Consider the following 17,929-nt stretch of genomic DNA (forward strand, 5'->3'; position numbering starts at 1 on the left):
GAATTAGAACTGGATGATCTTTAAGGTCCTTTCTAATCCAAACCAACCTATGATTCTGTGATTTAACAGACGTGATTACTAAGCAGCAAATCATTCCACAACAGAATTTACAAAAAAGACAAAATTGTAAACTTCACATACTGGAAAACAAATTCTTCCTGGCAGTAATAATATCTGCCACATTTCCAGAAGGATTCTGAATTGTTAAAAACAGGAAGAAAAATTAACAGCTAAGGTAAATGAACAGGAATGAGAATTGAAAGGGAAATTTAAAAAAAACCAAAACTTGTACTTGGGTCCATTATTTAAAGCAAAATATTCAACAGTATCCCAAACTTCCAAATAAGAATTTTAATTCATGCATGATAGTCAAAAAATGAGGTACTGAGGAACCAGTTTAATGTCTTTGGTGTTATGCTGTTGTGTTTTTTTAAACATGACACCTTTTACACTTTTCAGCATTAGCACTGTACCACATAACAGTGTAATTTGCTTCTATCACACTCAACATTTAAGAATCAGTCTATTTTCCAATCCTTTGTCACAGAGTTTAAGCCTTGCTTTTTAATTGTCTGCCTGGCAAAACTAAGGTGCAATTATAGCAACAGATGTAGAATTAAGAGGTAAGAATGGCACTGAGGCTCAAGACAGTATCTAATCTCTCCATGATTTATAATCAGAGTAGCACCTTCATACTTGCACTTTACTAGATTTAAACCTGTCACTACTTCACTTATCTTCCTCTGACATCTTTCCAGATACATTTCTAATTTACTGGTTGAGGTTACAAAGACCTCAAAACAATGCCTCAAGAATTGCTCTGCAGTGAATTCATTAATAGTTAATATAAGTGGCTTTATATAGTAAGTAGTCAGAGTATTCTATGAAGCCCTGGTATAGTTCTTAAAGAAAGGTTTTCAGCATTTCTTAACCAAATAAGCAGCAATGAAAATCCTAGCTGTACTGTGATATATTACTGATCAGCACGCTTGAGGATTCTGGAGTGTTTTAGAGGTAAGAAATCCTAGTGGGTTATGCTCAAATTTTTTTTGGAGACAGTAACTCTGGAATATAAGTTATTTTTTCCAACTAAAGTACTGCCAGTGCCTCACTTCTCTCCTCAAACTATTATAATTTTATTTATTTAGGAAGTCAACTTATTGATCAGTTTTTAAAAGGTGAATTTTGTTCTGTTTTTCATCCCATGCACCACTGTTGAAAAAAAAGAGCAGGTAATTACCTGTTTCTTTGAAATGCTTTAATTAGCTTTGGTTCCCATGGTAACAGTTCATTAAGCAGTCGTAACAACGTACCATGCAATTCCTTTACTGCTTGCTTCCGATGGTACCATCTTCCCTGAAAATATAAATTCCATTTATTTATCATAGCATTAGATCTAAATCTTGTTAGATTGTATTAGTACCACAATAATCCTGGAACACTGATGTAACATGAGGAAAACAACCAGAATAGAGGATTAGAAACTTTCAGAGTTACATCTACCCTTAACCTATGTAGGACATTATTACTTTAATTTTAATACTACAGAGGGATGATGTCTAGTTAGAAAAGTAATACTGCAAGGACACTCACTTTTTACAGGTGAAAATTAAAACTGAAACAGGATTCTACAAATACACCATGTGTTTAAAATTAAATGAGTAACTAACATAGGTAGCAATCCACTCAGGTCAGGGAAATCAACCATGTATGTACACTTTTCTGAGTTAAAATTTTTAAAGAAAATATCACCATAATCTCATTTAAGAGAAGTGGTATCAATTATAACATTATTATTTGCAAAAGAAACTTTACTACAATATTCAAGGATAAAAATTTTTCATTACATTTTATTTAAAGTTATAGAAAAAAGTTATTTTAAAGCAAAGTTTAGCAAATTCGTTATTTATGAAGCAATAGATTATGCAGCAAAGACCAATTTTCCAACATAAAATACTTTAAGTTTTTAATTCAAACATAATTAAAAAGTTTTATTTTCAAAACTGATATATGTAATCTTATATTCATGTTTTCATATATCTAGAAAGTATTAATAAGGAGAGAAAACATTGGGAAATGACAAATATGGTAGCCATGGTGCTGCAGAACACACCCCTTAACAATCACAGATAGCCCTTGTATATATTTCTTCCCAAAACTTTATTCTGTAGTTCATTGCATAAAAGACCGTACAATGCATATATATGTAACTTATAAAAGGGATGTGGAATAGTATTTCTGCCACTCTACTAACTGTGCATTTTATGTAAATGAAGATTTTAGCCCTTGACTAGTTCAGAGAAGATGTAAAGAGATTATGGTTCTGTCAGAAAAAGAAGTAAGACTTGGGAACTTACTTATTTCATATACACATTTAGCTTTTGATAGTGCACATATCCTTCACAACTTCCTGTGGTCTGGCACACCAAAAAAACATAAGGCAGGAAAATCTGGATAAAGCTTGTCACAGCTGCCTTTCAGTCTACAAGAATGATCTTCCTAAGGAGTTTGGACAATTTCTCTCTACACATTTCAGCAGTTCTCTCCAATGTACAGCAAGATCACTCAAGTTGAATGCTTGTTTGAAGACCGGGATCTATTTCTTTACGGATAATCATTTACATGTTACATAACAAAACAAATAGTTATCTTCATTCTTCAATTAAAATTACAAAAGCAAAGATTTTTAAGTAGGATCATTATGCCACATTACGACATAATGATCAGTGTCAAACATACAGACCAGCCAGTAAACTGTATTATACTTTCCCTCACTTGTGGACAGTCACATGCATAAAATCTGTCACTAATCACTACAATAAAAACAGACCTTGTGTATACCGTAGTCCACCAAGGCACTTGGTATTATCTCTTAATATCAGTAATCAACAGAATTGTTAACATACAAAAGAATATTACATGCACAGATTTATTTTTCTTGTAAGATAAAGCATTTTGCAGGCTGTTTTAAAATAGTGTATTTATATACTACAGAGCATTAGTGCATTGTCTCAAGACAAAAATCAATTAGGAAAAATAAACAATGCTACTACTATTGTGAAATAGAAATGCTATATGTGCAGTTGTTCTAGCAAAGAAAATGTATGAAAATGTAATATTTAAAAAATATGAAAAATCACTACAAAGTAAAAACCCCAAGAAATTATTAATTTCTGAGCCTAATTTGTGTTTAAATAAGGCTAAGATTTTGACTTTAGTAGAAAGAGAAGAGTATTTATGAGAAAGATAATTATCAGCTGACCACTGAATAAATTTGAAGCAGCAACTGTTAGGCAGCCAGCACATGTACAATGTTTAGTCAAGAACAGACTTCATGACTTTACTGACTTCATTACTACTTCACAGATAAACAAATGTTTCTTTTCTCTCTGCTTACAAAAGCACACAAAAAGATTCCTGGCCCCTAATTCTACAGCTAGCTCTAGTTGGAGATCTGTCTCCAGTGGTGTCCCCAGGGGTTCATTACTGCTCCAGTATTGTTTAACTTGTTCATCAGTGACTTGGATTAAGGGGCAGATGTCTCCTCAGTAAGCTCTAAGCTGCAAAGTGTGGCAAATACCCCAGAGAGCTGTGCAACCCTTCAGAATGACCTCAAAAGAGTGGAGAAACAGGCGAAGAGGAACCACACGTCCAAGTAATTTTAATGAAAATTTTATAGCAACATAATTTTTAAAAACATAGATTAATTATTTCCCTTTATCCCAAATACTTTTCTTAGTGGGGTTTTGGAACTGACAGTAAACCTGTTAATGGAAGCATGAACAAATTTTAGCCATGAGAAAAATCTTTTTTCCTCAGAAATAGTCAGGACAGAACAAGCATAGGCCAAAAAAGACTGGGAAAATGAAAAAATCATGATCTTTTAAATTATTGTGTTTCAGTTGGTTTTCTGTGCAACCACATAAATGCTAGATCTTATTATACCTTTAATATGAAACACTAAAAAAGACATTAAAAAATGTATATATAATCTTAAAACTACAAAATTTACCATTTCTTTTCATATGCAATTTGATTCTCTAACAATCTAGTGTTTGTCTTTTATTGGGGGGAGGGGGGTGGGGGAAAGCAAATCAATAACTAATAAAGTTATGACTTAACTCCCTATTACATTGCTGCCTACAAATTTCTATCAATAATAAACTTGTTTTCACAAATGCCTGTGTTGTAAATTCTCAGTAATACCAAATGATAATCCAAGAGATCAGCTACAAACTCAACTGAAGCTTAGGAGGTTTTGGCTGGACTTTCAAAGGTATACGTTAATCGGAAACATACAGCACTTGTTCCCTGGGAAAAGAAGACCACCTGGCTACACACTCCTTTCAGGCAGCTGTGGTCTCCCTTGAACCTCCTTCTTCAGGCTGAACACCCCCGGCTCCCTCAGCTGCTTCTTACAAGATTTATGTTTCAGACACTTTACTAGCTCCATTGCCCTTCTCTGGTCTCAATTCACCACCAAAATGTCCCTCTTGCAGTGGGGGTCCCAGAACTGAACACAGGATTTTAGGTGTGCCATTGGCCTCCTTGGCCACCTGGGCACTGCTGGCTCCTGTTCAGCTGCTGTCACCAGCACCCCCAGGGCCTTTTCCTCTGGGCAGCTTTCCAGCCACTCTGCCCCAGCCCACGGCCTTGGCCCATGATCCAGCCTGTCCAGATCCCTCTGCAGAGCCTGCCTGCCCTCCAGCAGATCAACACTCCCACATAGCTTGGTGCTGTTTGTGAACTGACTGAGGTTGTCCTTGATCCCCTTGTCCAGATCACTGAGAATGATATTAAACAGAATTTAGTTACCATATTGCTCTAAGTAGTGACAAACAAGACTATTTTTTTTTTTTTTGGAAACACAATATAAGGTATTGACACAGGAAAATAACAGAGGAAAACTAGACAGGGAAGTATAAAATGTGACTTTGAGCTATGTCAAGTTACAACTAAATTTTAAAAATGCAAGCACAATAAAAATACATTTTAGAAATGGGCTGAGTATTTTCATATAAATGCAGAGAGACATTCAACAGGTTCAACTGAAAACTTACCTTTTAAAACAAGGTTTCTGACATCCAGAGCAGCCAGGAAATGCTGACTCCACTCTCTGTGATTGATGGTCCAACATACACTATTCTGGCATACTTATCATGGAACCCCAAAGCAGACTGGAGCCAGGATATTGATACATGGGGTAAGGACTGAACTTTTTATAGGAGTTTTTGTTTTGCTTTTAAATAAACACACACACACAACACCACAATATTATGCAGTTTTATAAGATTGTCTGTAATCTTTACTTTCTATCCCAGGAATATAAAGTAAAGAAAAATAGTAATCTTATAAAACCATGCAATATTGTTGAAAAGGGGTGGTGGTGGAGGGAGAAAACTTACCCTTAATATGCCTGCTCCATTCTGCTGCAGGGTTCTGTGGTATGTGTGACATCACCAGTCTAGCGTTTTCTAGTGATGTCACACAGAGAGGGAGTTGGTGATCTCCAGCTGCTTTGGACAACAGATACCTAAAGAAAAGAAATTAGTAACTTTTCCAAATCATATGTGGATTAATGTTGAATGTTCTTAATAACTAATTCATGGGCCAAATTTCAGACATTTACTTCCAATTTTGACTGAATAAGAATGCATGACAACACCATGTATTTATACTATGCAAACTTATCCATTATTGAAAGTGTTTTAATTTTGAAAATTCTTAGAGTTATCTTCTACAGTAAAAGTTCCTGAAAGTCAGTATCTGGTATTTTACTTTCAGCAACATCACTCTGAACATTATAAGCTAACCAACCTCTGATATTCTTTGAACACTGTGATTAAGCAGAGTCAGGAAGAATGACTTACAATAAATTATAAAACAAATTCACTTATGACATCTCTTAATCAATTTTATATTTGATCATTTACCAGCAGCTCATGAAAATCCTGGCTCCAGCATGTACTTCCATGACCTAGATATCTGATCACACCAAGTAATATCCTTAAATGATCTCATACTCTCTTCTTTCTACTACAAGCAAATAAAGTAAAACAAACAAAAAACACCACCACTAAAACAAAGTGCAATAAATTTCTTGCTACCAAGACTTCGTCTTTGACTGATTTAGTTCATTATTATGAAATTGTTTTCATTCAAATGCTTAACCACGTTCTAATTTTCTTTAGATTCTTTGGATTTCTTTAGACTACACTATCATCACTGTGTTGATTTTAAATTTTAAATATATATATTTATATATTTCTAAATTTAAAAAATATATATAAATATATATGTAAAATATATAAGCCATAAAAACACAAGAGAAATATTACCAGCATGAACTTACTGTTTAACTTAGAACAGTGAAATTATACAGCACTGAATTGTCATGTTTTACTCCTCCATTAGAAAAACTTCTAAGTTAGTTAATAACTTACACTTCTGCAACTTACAAAGCAATTGGATATATGTAGATCTTAAACTATGTACAAAAATCTATGTCTTCTAAGTTATTAAGATCTTACTTAACTCCCTCTCATATATCTGAGTATCTTTATCTTCTTAACTTCTGGATATACAAGTGTTTCTGTGTTCTTCAGATGAGCATCTTAAAAGCAGCTGTTTTGCTAGTGCTGTGTGCTGACAGGAATGCCTTGAATTATTTCTTCAAAACAACATACTAACTGACCAAAATCCAAAGCATTGTGAAATGTTCTGAATACACAGTCGTATTTCTGTGACAAAAATGTATGAATACACATTCATCTCTGATGCAGAACCCACACTTTCATATTTGGAACTGTAGAAAGGTGTATGGCAAAAGTGGTTTAAAGAAACCTTCTCCAATAAAATACATTTATTGGAGGTTTAATCAGTTACACATGGAAAAGCATGAAATAGCAAGAGAAATAGTTGTAAAAAAAGTAGATAATAAAGACAGAAAACAGGAGAAGCGAAGAAAAACTGAAGACTGTGACAAAAATATTGAATGCCAGTGAGATAAGCCAAAGTTTAAAATATCAGAGAAGACAAATATTGTGAAGATTTCAAAAACTGAAACCTAAAATTGGCCTTATTCATTCATATTATACAACTAAATATTACAAACGTTCCACATCTTCAATCTGTCCTCAGAAGTACAAGAATGCAAGTGTGTAAATTCCTGTCTCAAAATTCAGTATCTTGGGCTCATATTAGTGTTTTCAAGAGAAGCAATAACAGCATTTCGAAGTGACTAAAGTACAAATCAAGTGTTCAAGATAAGGACATAAAAAGAGAGTATATACCCTCAAACCCTAGTATTTATTGGAATCTCTTTTATTATAGCTCACTTTACCTGCAGTTTAAGCCTGCATATGGGTGTACATACACGGATTTCTCAGATTATAGCATTATTTGTCTGACTGTACATTTATGTAAATACAATAATGCTGATTAAAACAAGTATAACTGAAAACCCTTTACATGCAAAAGTCTCAAGCATAGCACATATTTCATTGGGGAGGGAGGAAGTGGTCAGGACAAGAGGAGGTAGGAATGGGGAGAGGAAGTCAACCTCTGAATAAAAACTAAATAGGATTTTAAATAATAAGATAATAAAAATGTTTCTGTAGGCCGCAAATGAGAAGACACAATAGGTTTTTCCACTTCATTGTTTGCAAAGTTAAGGTCAGAATAACTAAAATATTAATAAACTATTTTTGATGGTTACATGAGTCTGCTGAAGAGAAGCTCTTCAGAAGTCCCTGTAGATTCTTTTCCAAACATGGGTTCCCTGACAAACATTTTCAAACATGATAGTATTTCCCATTTCTTCACTGAACAGAGAGGGAATATTTTATGAACTTTTTAAATGAACCATTTTGCCTTATTTTTTCCATGTATTAACATATTTTAAAAATAAAATTTAACAAATCAATGAAAAACCTCAGGAGTCTCAGCTGTCTCCTAATTTAGATACTTACACCTCATGAACAAATTTAACAGTGGCTTATTAGGAATCTCATAAAAAACAAACATGGAAAGTATGTTCCATGCTGGACATTGAAATATATTCCTTTGAATAGCCTCATAAATGAATTTCTGTCTGAAGTTCTATTTCTTACCTAAACCACTAGGTATTTCACTTTAAATTTTCAGGTACTCTGAAATACTTACTTTTGCAGGTGACTTAATGCTGCAGAAAACCTCAGCTTGCTTTGAGGTCTTTTGACTAACCTGCCTAAAACAAATATCCATTTCCAAAGACAAAGGCATTCAACCTCCTGGGACCATCTCGTTATAAGCTCCAGGAACAATAGCAACACAAAACCTTTAAAGGGAGGATTTTACTTTTTTGGCTATTAAGTCAAGAACATCAGGGTGTTACAGACCTCTGCAAACAATAAAGCCTTTTCTCCAAACCATAATTACCTGTTTACCTTGGCTGGTGTCCTTTGAATAAAAAATTCTCCTTCCCTTAATCTTTGTCTGACTTTTCTCTCTCTGCATGGATGATGTAGTCTCCTTCTCAGGAAGATACTGCTCATTATTTGTTTTAACCTTTTCTGTGGGAAGCTTCTCTTCTCTTAACTGTGGGAATCCTGGGCTCTGGCCCTCCTTCTCACCTCCTAGAGAGCTATGCACTTATCAATTAGACTTAGAGGGCATGATTCAAATCCAATAGTGCTACCAAAATGAAGTCTTGTATTTCAGTAAACAAGAAATCTTTCCATGTTCATGCTTAAAACCCCATTCATTTTAATACAAATTCAGCTAGCACCTGCAAAAAAGCCCTAAGTTTTTTGTTATACGCAAGTACCTGCAGTCCTGTCACTTTCATACTACACAATGTCAAGAAGGGTTTGAAAAAATAAAAAAAAAATTAAAATTCTGCTATGATATGCAACAGTTAAGTACATACAACCGATCAACTAAGCAGCTTAATTAACAGCTTCACACACACAAAAAAAATTACTTCACATCACATGAGAGGGAGATTATCTGAAAGGCAGTAATAAGATTTCCATTCACATTGCAAGTCCCACTGATTTGACCATACAGAGAAGACCTGGGAAAAAGTGGGATCCAAAATGTCAGAGACTGGTAGACTCTGTAGTGATCCAAATGCATTACTTCACTGCCTCTTCTCATAAAAGGAATTTCATATATTAGATAGAAGTCTTTATGTGATCCTAAACATACTCGCAAAATGCTTCCCTATCATGTGTGTTTGTCAAAATTATTTTTTCAGCAATACCACTGCTAATGTGGAATTAGGCTACTTTGCATATCTTGGTCAATTTGCTAGTTACAGAAAATTTCTAGAAGCTCACATTCAACAGAATGGCTATGCATATTACATACACAGTCTAAATTATAAAAAAACAAGCAAGAGCTAAAAATGCAATTAAAAAAATCAATAGAATTTTTAGCCAGTATGTTCTCCTACTGTAGGTTTATAATTTTTACTGACTGCTTGTAATTTCACCCACACCTCATCTAAGTATTAGCAACAAAAGAAGCCTAATTTCTACTACTATCTATTTCTCATTAATGTAAATTCTGGGCTTTTTTCTATCAATTCAACCTTTACTCCAGTTTTTATAATTAAACAATGCAGCTTCACATGTCCTAAGCAATGTACAAGAGCTAGAAGAAATTCTAGGTTAGACATTCCTTAGGGAATCAGCCTTTCACTAGGCAGTACACAAAACATTAAACTTTAAGTCCCCTTTCTGCACCTTTCACAGTCTTATTTCCAGTCAGGTACTCAAACAATAGCAAATCTGACTCATCTCTCCTCTCCTTCCGGATATGTAATACGTCCTAAGGAGAGGGAATTGTTCAGTAGCTGAAGGAACGGACTTTTTAGAACACCCAAAATAGTAATATCACATACAACTTCACCTGCTACACAAAGGTGCTTTTCCTGTCAAAATCTGTCTCACTTCCTTTTGCCTGTAGATGGCCATTTCTGTTCTTACAATGACCACTCAGCCTGTAGCAGAATAGAAGCACAGGTATTTGTGCAACTCCATGATAAATTGCATTAGTAAACTGGTCTGGATTATAAACAATTCACCAACCAAAACAGAATGTGATAAACCGAAGTACTTAACTCTCACCATGCAACAAACAAAGAATTTTGCTAGACTCTTGCATGGGATGGCACAGAAAACAGAAGCTTCCAGAGACATAGGGAGTAAGAACTATTTATTTGGCAGCAGTTTTGACTTATGTCAGTTGAATGCATATGTAAAATTGCCATGTTGCTTCAGAACAGTGTCTAGAGTTCAAGTACAAAGTTGAACTCTTCAAAATTAAAGAACTGAGGTCAAACTTAATTTTCCACTCTAAAAAGTCACAGCAAACTAGCACAAAGCAAATCTCATCACAGATATAAAAAACTCTCTAGTAATCAAGAAAAAGCACAAGGCTTTTTAAAAGGAAAAATATTACACATAGCTAAGTCAAAAGATAATACAGGTGTATAAAAGTAGAGAACCAAACTGTTTTAATCAACAAATCTGCGAAAATACTTTCCAACAGGTTTATAATTTCATTTTTGTAAAAGAAACTCATGGAAATGCCCAAATTTAAAATTATCCATTACTTTCCATTACATAACCCTATTCTAATTTTCTTTTAACTTGACACACAAAAATCTGTCACATCATTTGTTATCTCAAGCTGATGTTGTGAAAAGTATCAGACACAACCAGTCCAACTACCTAAAAAAAATGAGGGAAAACAGTGTAGAAAAAGGCCTAAAAAGGCCCTGTAGTTCAGCTCTTTAATCATGCACCCATTACTTCCAAATTCTGGAGAAAGAATTCCTTTTATGTACTCGAGTGTGGTCTTCAAAGTAACAAAAGGGAGGTTACAACTAAGAAAAGGTTATAGCTGAAAGTCTTAATTTAAAGTTAAATAAGCTGTACTTCTAAAATGTGTACTTCTAAAGCCCACCTTGAAGGTTTTGCTCAGCAACATATGCTAGCAACTACTACAACTGAAATTATCAAGGAAGTTACTTGTGAAGAAGATTCCCATGGCTTCACCCAGGTCATTATTGCAAACAAAAATCAATATTAAATTACCATGAAGTAGTAAAAAAATCACCATCTTTCAGTCAAAACAAGAAAGAAGTCCATGAACAGCAAGTAAGTGACAACCTATTAAAATAAACTTTCACATTAGGTCAAATTTCCATTATCAAATTAGAATATTGTTTTCCTTAACAAATGCACTTCAGAAAAACTGGACAAACTCAGTTCTGGATGCTTCTGAAACTGCCACTGTCATTTGATTAGAGGTGAAGAATCAAAGTCTGCATTTTCTCCAGTTTTTCAGACCAAACATAATTACACATGGTGTTAGACACCAAAATGAAATCCTAAAGACTTTCCTTATAAAGAAAAACCTCATTTTAGCAAAGGAGGGGTTTTTTTTATAATTCACCTAATATAGCACTTTTCTATTTGTTTGTTTAAATGTGACATTTCCCTGACAAATATTTTTTTCAGAATCAGTATTTCACTTTACTGTTTACTCATAACCACTTCTTCAGTAATTAATGCTAACCTTTTTTCTTTACATAGAACTTCTAACAACACACGTGTGTAGAGACACAGAATCATGATTTGTTAGGTCTATAAAAGCACAACAAAAGATTGTCCTTACCTCACAACTTCTGAATGCTGAATGAATTGTATTTTAATTCCCCTGTGTTTAACTGTTTGGGTTTTTTAAGATGGCATGATTAGAACTAAACATAGTATTCCTGCTGAAGTCATGCAACTTACTTACATAATGACATTATCAGATTTCAGTTTAAAGTGCAATTATGACATATTTAGCATTTGTCTACCCTTGAAGAAGTCCTGTTCCTACAGTTTTCTACCAGACTTAAAGACTCACCTACACTAAGATTATTGATCTGCTCTAGTAGCATTTCAATCTAATTTTTGGCTTTTTATCCTATTGCTGACATAGCCCTTCTCATAACCTTCTTATGATAAAAGCAGTTTGCAATTTAGCAACTACAAAGTAATTTCAAGATTAAGCTGGTATTATTCCTTTGCCTACATTAACAATTATTATGCTAATTGTCTACACTGACACTTGTCTTTCAGAATCCTAATTTATTTTGTCTCTCTTCTACCACAGCTCTCTCACCTTTTTAAATAACTTAAGAATATATTGATTCTTCAGGAGGCTATAAACTTTCATTTAAATTAAAAGCAGTCTGACATCTAATATAGAAAAATCAACACTTCTAATTAGAAGAATAGAAATGCCACCATAGAAGTGCCTACGAAAGGTTCAATAAACAGAACTGCAATGAAAAAAGTAGTAAGAGCTCACTGTAGAGGGCTGTTTAAATGAATACTATTCAATAATGTATTTAAACCCATCCATCATCTTAATAAGAATCATTGCCTCCTACAAAAGGTCAGACATGATGGATTCTCTTATCTGTTACTCCTTGGAGGTTTTCAGTTGCACAGACTCAGTGATAAAATTTTACCAGTATTCACTATATCTCAATCTGGTATCAAAAGCATGCTTTCTGGTACAAACTCCTTCAGTAAATATTAAACAAAGTAAATTCTAATAACACATGCAAAAAAGAGGAATTAAGTTCCTCACTGGAAGTTCTGATCAACACTGCATAGGCAGATTTGAGAATTCTCTCCTGTAATTATTTGCTGGTAAGAACTTGTCCTCAAGGGAAAACAGTCTCATGTTTGATGGAGATGAACTACTCGTTCTAAGGTATTATCACTATGTATATTTTGTATTGGCATGGAGAAGTGCTAACACAGGTACTGAATTCACTTATCATAAAAACATTGAGAACAGAACATTACACACAGGAAAGATTAAGATTACAGTCCCCAGGTATCAACCTTAGGAGGTTTCATGCAGTTATGGAACAGCATAAAAAACTTCAGTTGACAGGCTTCAGCAAGTAACTGACATTGTTTTATAACCATACAAAAGAAAGCTTTTAATGTCACATACCGATTTCTTTTTAATGTCCTCCAGATCTTTGAGTTCATTCTCAATCTTTGTGATTAATTCCCTGAGTTCATCAAGATTAGTGCAAATAAGCTAAAAAACAAACGAACACAAACACTTGGTGATGTGGGACTTGGAAAATGTACAGTGAAATTAAATAAGCTTTAAAAGCACATTATTATTTAGTGCCACCATTTGATTTTTATTTTCATACAGTATTTTTAAACATTAAAAAAAAACCAAAACAAAACAAAACAAAAAAACCCACCAGGACTTGTTGAGAAGAAGAAAATCTAAGTAGAAAATACTCTTATTTTTCAAACATAAACCATATCTCTACCTGTAAGCTTCCATTTCAAAATGTAGGTATTTTCTTAAAACTTCTGTGAATGACAACTACCAAATTAGTCTCAAGTACAGTGATGACTTTACAACATCTTTGAGTACCAAACAACGCCCTGGCAAAGTAAGTATACTAGCTTTGTAGTATACAGTATAGCATATTACACTTGGTACGACTTTTCTTGAACATAAATTTACATGCTTACACAGAGTATTCCATCCCTGGGTATGGATGCCTCCAATAAGGCATCTGGATGATGTAACCACATAGGGGTGACAATGGCAATGCTGGGTGGACAACTGGACTGGATGATCTTGAAGGTTTCTTCCAACATTGATGATTCTAAGGCAACCTAGTAATCGACCAGATCTACCTACTTAATATATGTTTTGAAAAAGTATTATATTCTTCTAATTCTTGTCTTTAGAAATCAGCTTTTTACATTTTTTTTTTTGCGTTCAGAAATGGATGTTCTTTTCTTGAAAAAGTTGCCAAAGTTTACCTGTGTATTTTGTTTAGCCATCATCTAGGGCAAGTTAAGACTTAGAAAACTAAAAATTATTAAGATGCTAGGTTCTTTTGGATTTATAGTCTTTATTAAGACTTGCTTCTTTTGAATGCCCTTAGGTAGACATGTTTTCCTTTACTGAAAACATGTTGCAATAACTTAAGAAAATGAAATTTAGAACACCCATACAAAACTCACCCTCACTAAAATGTTTTTATCAAACAGCTGTTAAGTATTTTTCACAAATCAGTAATTTATAACAATGTATTTTTACTTCAAATTCGTGTGCAGTTTTAGATTTTCAGCAAATTAATATTAAAAAAAGCTCCTTTTCTAGTAACTATTAAAACACTGAATTGACACTTTTAGCAAAATAAATTTCAGAAACCTCTAGTGCACACATGTCACTGTTTTCATAACAGTGCACATTTGGAGCTTTGAGGAAACGGAGTGACTCAAATCAGAGTTTACAGTTTCCACATTTATCAAGTGTAGAATACCAAATTAATAAGGAAATTGGCAGTGTCTTGCACAGACCATCTATGCAAAATTTACTTGTGAAAGTTCTCTCTCAACCCAGAAAACAGAGTTACTATGAGTAACTCTCTATTAGGTTTGAATTGCATGTCCTGCACTTTAAGGAGTCCCAAATACCTAAAATACAAACTGAAGCCAAAATAGGCTTTTTCTGGCCTATGAAGAAATCTATTACATTGTATTATTAAGCAAAAAAATACATCACAAAGTACTTAACAAAAGTCAATAAAGGCATGGATAAAGGTTTTCCCTACACACTTGTAATCCATTTTTTGACTATACACCTGACAATTCAGTTACTAAATTCTACTGTTGCTTTTTATTTTCTCCTATCAGACCAATCCAACCTACATCAATGGGAAAAAACAAAGCCAATAAATAGTTTTATTGCCTTGGGGCTGATGGTGACAGGCAAGAGTAATCAAGTGTCTAAGTTACAATTTTCATCAGATAAGATGTACATTTGAGGGTCGTAACTGTGTGTCAGTTACCGACTGGTAAAACAAGGAAGGTAACAGCAGCTGAGCTTGGAGGATTTACAGCCAAAATTAGTTTAGTATTTTAAATACTCTAATACTGTACTGAAAAGCACTATAAAAATGGTTCAAGAAAAAAGTTCAATTTTTTTCATTCACAATATGATTTGAGATGAGGAAATAAAGATGCATACTGACTGGGAAAAAGTTAATTCTGAAACTTCTCTCATATGGTTAACATTCCCTATCTTAGAGAATGAAGCTAGCATTTTGAAGGTAGGATGAAAAGAACAGCAATGAAAATATATTTTATTGACTCTAAATGCTATTTTTCCCAATGATATTCTTATTCACATTTCAGTGTTCTTTGCTCATGGTTGGTAGTGGGTGGAATTCAGCGATTCAATTTTCTACAAACAACATCGCCTTCTAACCAGTTTTGTATATTTTGATGAGTAAGTAAGTTAACATGAAGGCCAAAAAAAAAATTAAATTAATGTTACAACACAATAATTTGTCACATTTTGATAGCTTACTGGTAGTTCTAAAGAACATGCCTTCTAATCACCTGTCATGAGGAAAATAATCTGAAGTGAAAAAATGTTTCTGTGTTGAATTATCTGAGAGAGTAAAAGATTAGTCCCTATTCTCTAGAACACTCCACGGTGGCTTAAAGATCCAGGCTATAAACATTTACATCAACATAGTCTCATTAGAAGTGTGCATGTTAACTGCAACAAAGACACCATCATATCTGGCACAGTACTTGTTACATAGGGACTTATTTTTCATAGGCAATAAGCATCCTGGTTTTCAATTGTATGCAGTGGAAGCTTCATATATTCAGTAAGATTTCAAATTCAGTGTTCAACTTTCATGTTATGATGCAATCTCAGATCTCAAAGACCCTCATTGACTCCTAGGACTTCAAGGAAGAAAGACAAAAAAAAAAAAAATCCGCCCTGAACTTTTTAAAGGAAGACAGGGGGATCAAGCTGCATTCCAACTTGGGACTCTCCTGTAATCAACTTATATATGAACTCTTTAACATCACAGAACCATATCTAATCTGTGGATCTACTGATAAATACAAACCTACTGTATTCCACCAGATCACTGATGCTCTTTCCTTGCCCCCTTAATTTCAGACAAACTTTTTGCAGAATTTTTCCTCTTTTCAACAAGGTGTCACACTTTATTTCAAGTTATTTGTCTAATGACTGTTCTCAATAATTATATTTCCTATGAAGCTGATCTTTTATCACTGACATATACATGTGGAAGACGTCCAGATAGCCCCCTTCTGTGATCTGCATTTAATTTAGACTGTAGCTGATAAAACTGAAAATGTTAAAGACACACTGAAGCAGAGCATGCATGTTCCTTTTCCTCTTAATCAACATATATGTAGGTCTATACAACTACATGTGAATGTACATGAGGTGAAATGAGAAAAGACTGAGTGAAGCACCAAACCTAAATGTACTCTGTAACGGGGAAAAAAACACAAAACACATTAGTGTCCCTTCTGTACAGCACTAAAATTACTGTTAATTTCTTTAAAATGTTAATGAGCAACAGTAATAAGATTGAAACTCAGAATAATAAGCAAGAGACAATTAAATCATGATCTGTGAAGCTGTAAACTCACCTCTCCAGTAATTTTCAAAATATTAAAACCAGGACTTGGTTTTTGTGCATTTTTATTTGGTAGAAAGAATTTAATTTGCATCTGCTTTTGATTTGAGTTTATTTTGTCATTTGCAAGGTTTTTTTTTAAAGCAGCTTTGAGCTATATATTGTAAAAATCACATTCTAGATGTTAGATTAAGTAGCACTATTACCTACTGAATTTTCATTAATAATTGATTTTGATTTCTGTCCCTGCACATATTAAAAGACTTGTTAATACTAATTTACTCATCTTTAAAGCCAAGTCATGATTTTCAGAATATCTGTACTTAAGTACAGGACCTAATCTTATAAACTACAGTGCCTTCTGGTTGGGTTTGGGTTTTTTTTTTACATTTGAAGGCTGCAGGCATATGAAACATATTACTTCTTAATAAATTAACTTTCACTCCAAAAGAACTGATGTGGAGACATGAACAGCAATATTCTTGTAGTTATACTCTCCCAGCATATCTCACAGGGCCTGTTAGCTCTAAGCCAATTTACTAAATATTTAAAAAATATACTTGTACCTTCAACCAGTTATATAATTTCATAGTTTGGCCATTCATGTATGTGGGGAAGTGTATATTGAAGCACACATTACTAGACTCCAAAGGTTTTAGTACTATTCCAAATATAAAAGGTTTAATATTTGCAAATTCTTCTAACAGTCATACCTTTTGAAAGAGTCGGGCTAAGTTGTTAAAGTTGTTGTTAAAAAACTCCCCAATAAGATTAAACTGCTCAATAGTGATCAGTCTGAGCCTCACCTAAAACAGATACGAGTCCTAGCTTTGATCAAAAGAGCCAGAAGTATTTTGTTACATTTTAATATAAGGTTTTTACGGAAAAGAAATATACACTTAGACAGGTATGTTTTATCTGAAGCTAAAAGGTTGGGCTAGGTTTTAGACAGACAAGTTGAATAGTTTAAGTTGTTCAATAATGTAAGAAACTATTTCTAAACCAACTGTATATATCCATGGTATGGTGATAATATTCTTGGAAAAAAAATTATACATGTACCTACTTTTTGGAGCTGTTAGGAAACATTTCAGTCACCACCATTATAATATAGACAAAGTCAGTGTACACTTAAATATCAGTCATCTCTCAACATTGACTGTTAGTACCCAAATTTAACCCAATAAATTCTACTAGCTCCATCTGAAACGTGATCATGATGGGCTCAACTGATTCAGGGTGAGGGTATTACAAAATAGCTGTGATTCAATGCAAGCCTACTGGCCAAACTTGCACAGATTGCTCTCTGAAGGAAAAGAAAAAAAGAAAAAAAAAGAAAAAAAGAAAAAAGAAAAGAGAAAAAAAGAGAAAAAAAGAGAAAAAAAGAGAAAAAAAGAGGAAAAAAAGAGAAAAAAAGAG

The 17,929-nt window shown here is 33.7% G+C and overlaps 1 protein-coding gene across 2 annotated transcripts in view; it reads right to left on the reverse strand.

Moving 5' to 3' along the window:
* Positions 1 to 17,929, reverse strand: part of KIAA2026 (KIAA2026 ortholog) — a 53,413-nt gene that overhangs the window by 15,770 nt on the left and 19,714 nt on the right. For both annotated transcript variants that reach the window (XR_004500567.1, XM_015652840.2), the window contains exons 5-6: positions 13,012 to 13,101; positions 1,241 to 1,356 (exon numbers count right to left, since the gene is read on the reverse strand). Coding sequence is in view for 1 of the 2 variants with exons in the window: in XM_015652840.2 (XP_015508326.1) it covers positions 1,241 to 1,356; positions 13,012 to 13,101 (206 nt within the window). In the remaining variant the exon portion in view is untranslated. The remainder of the gene's footprint in view (positions 1 to 1,240; positions 1,357 to 13,011; positions 13,102 to 17,929) is intronic.

The sequence above is a fragment of the Parus major genome, chromosome Z (assembly GCF_001522545.3).
Source record: "Parus major isolate Abel chromosome Z, Parus_major1.1, whole genome shotgun sequence".
NCBI classification, from domain to species: domain Eukaryota; kingdom Metazoa; phylum Chordata; class Aves; order Passeriformes; family Paridae; genus Parus; species Parus major.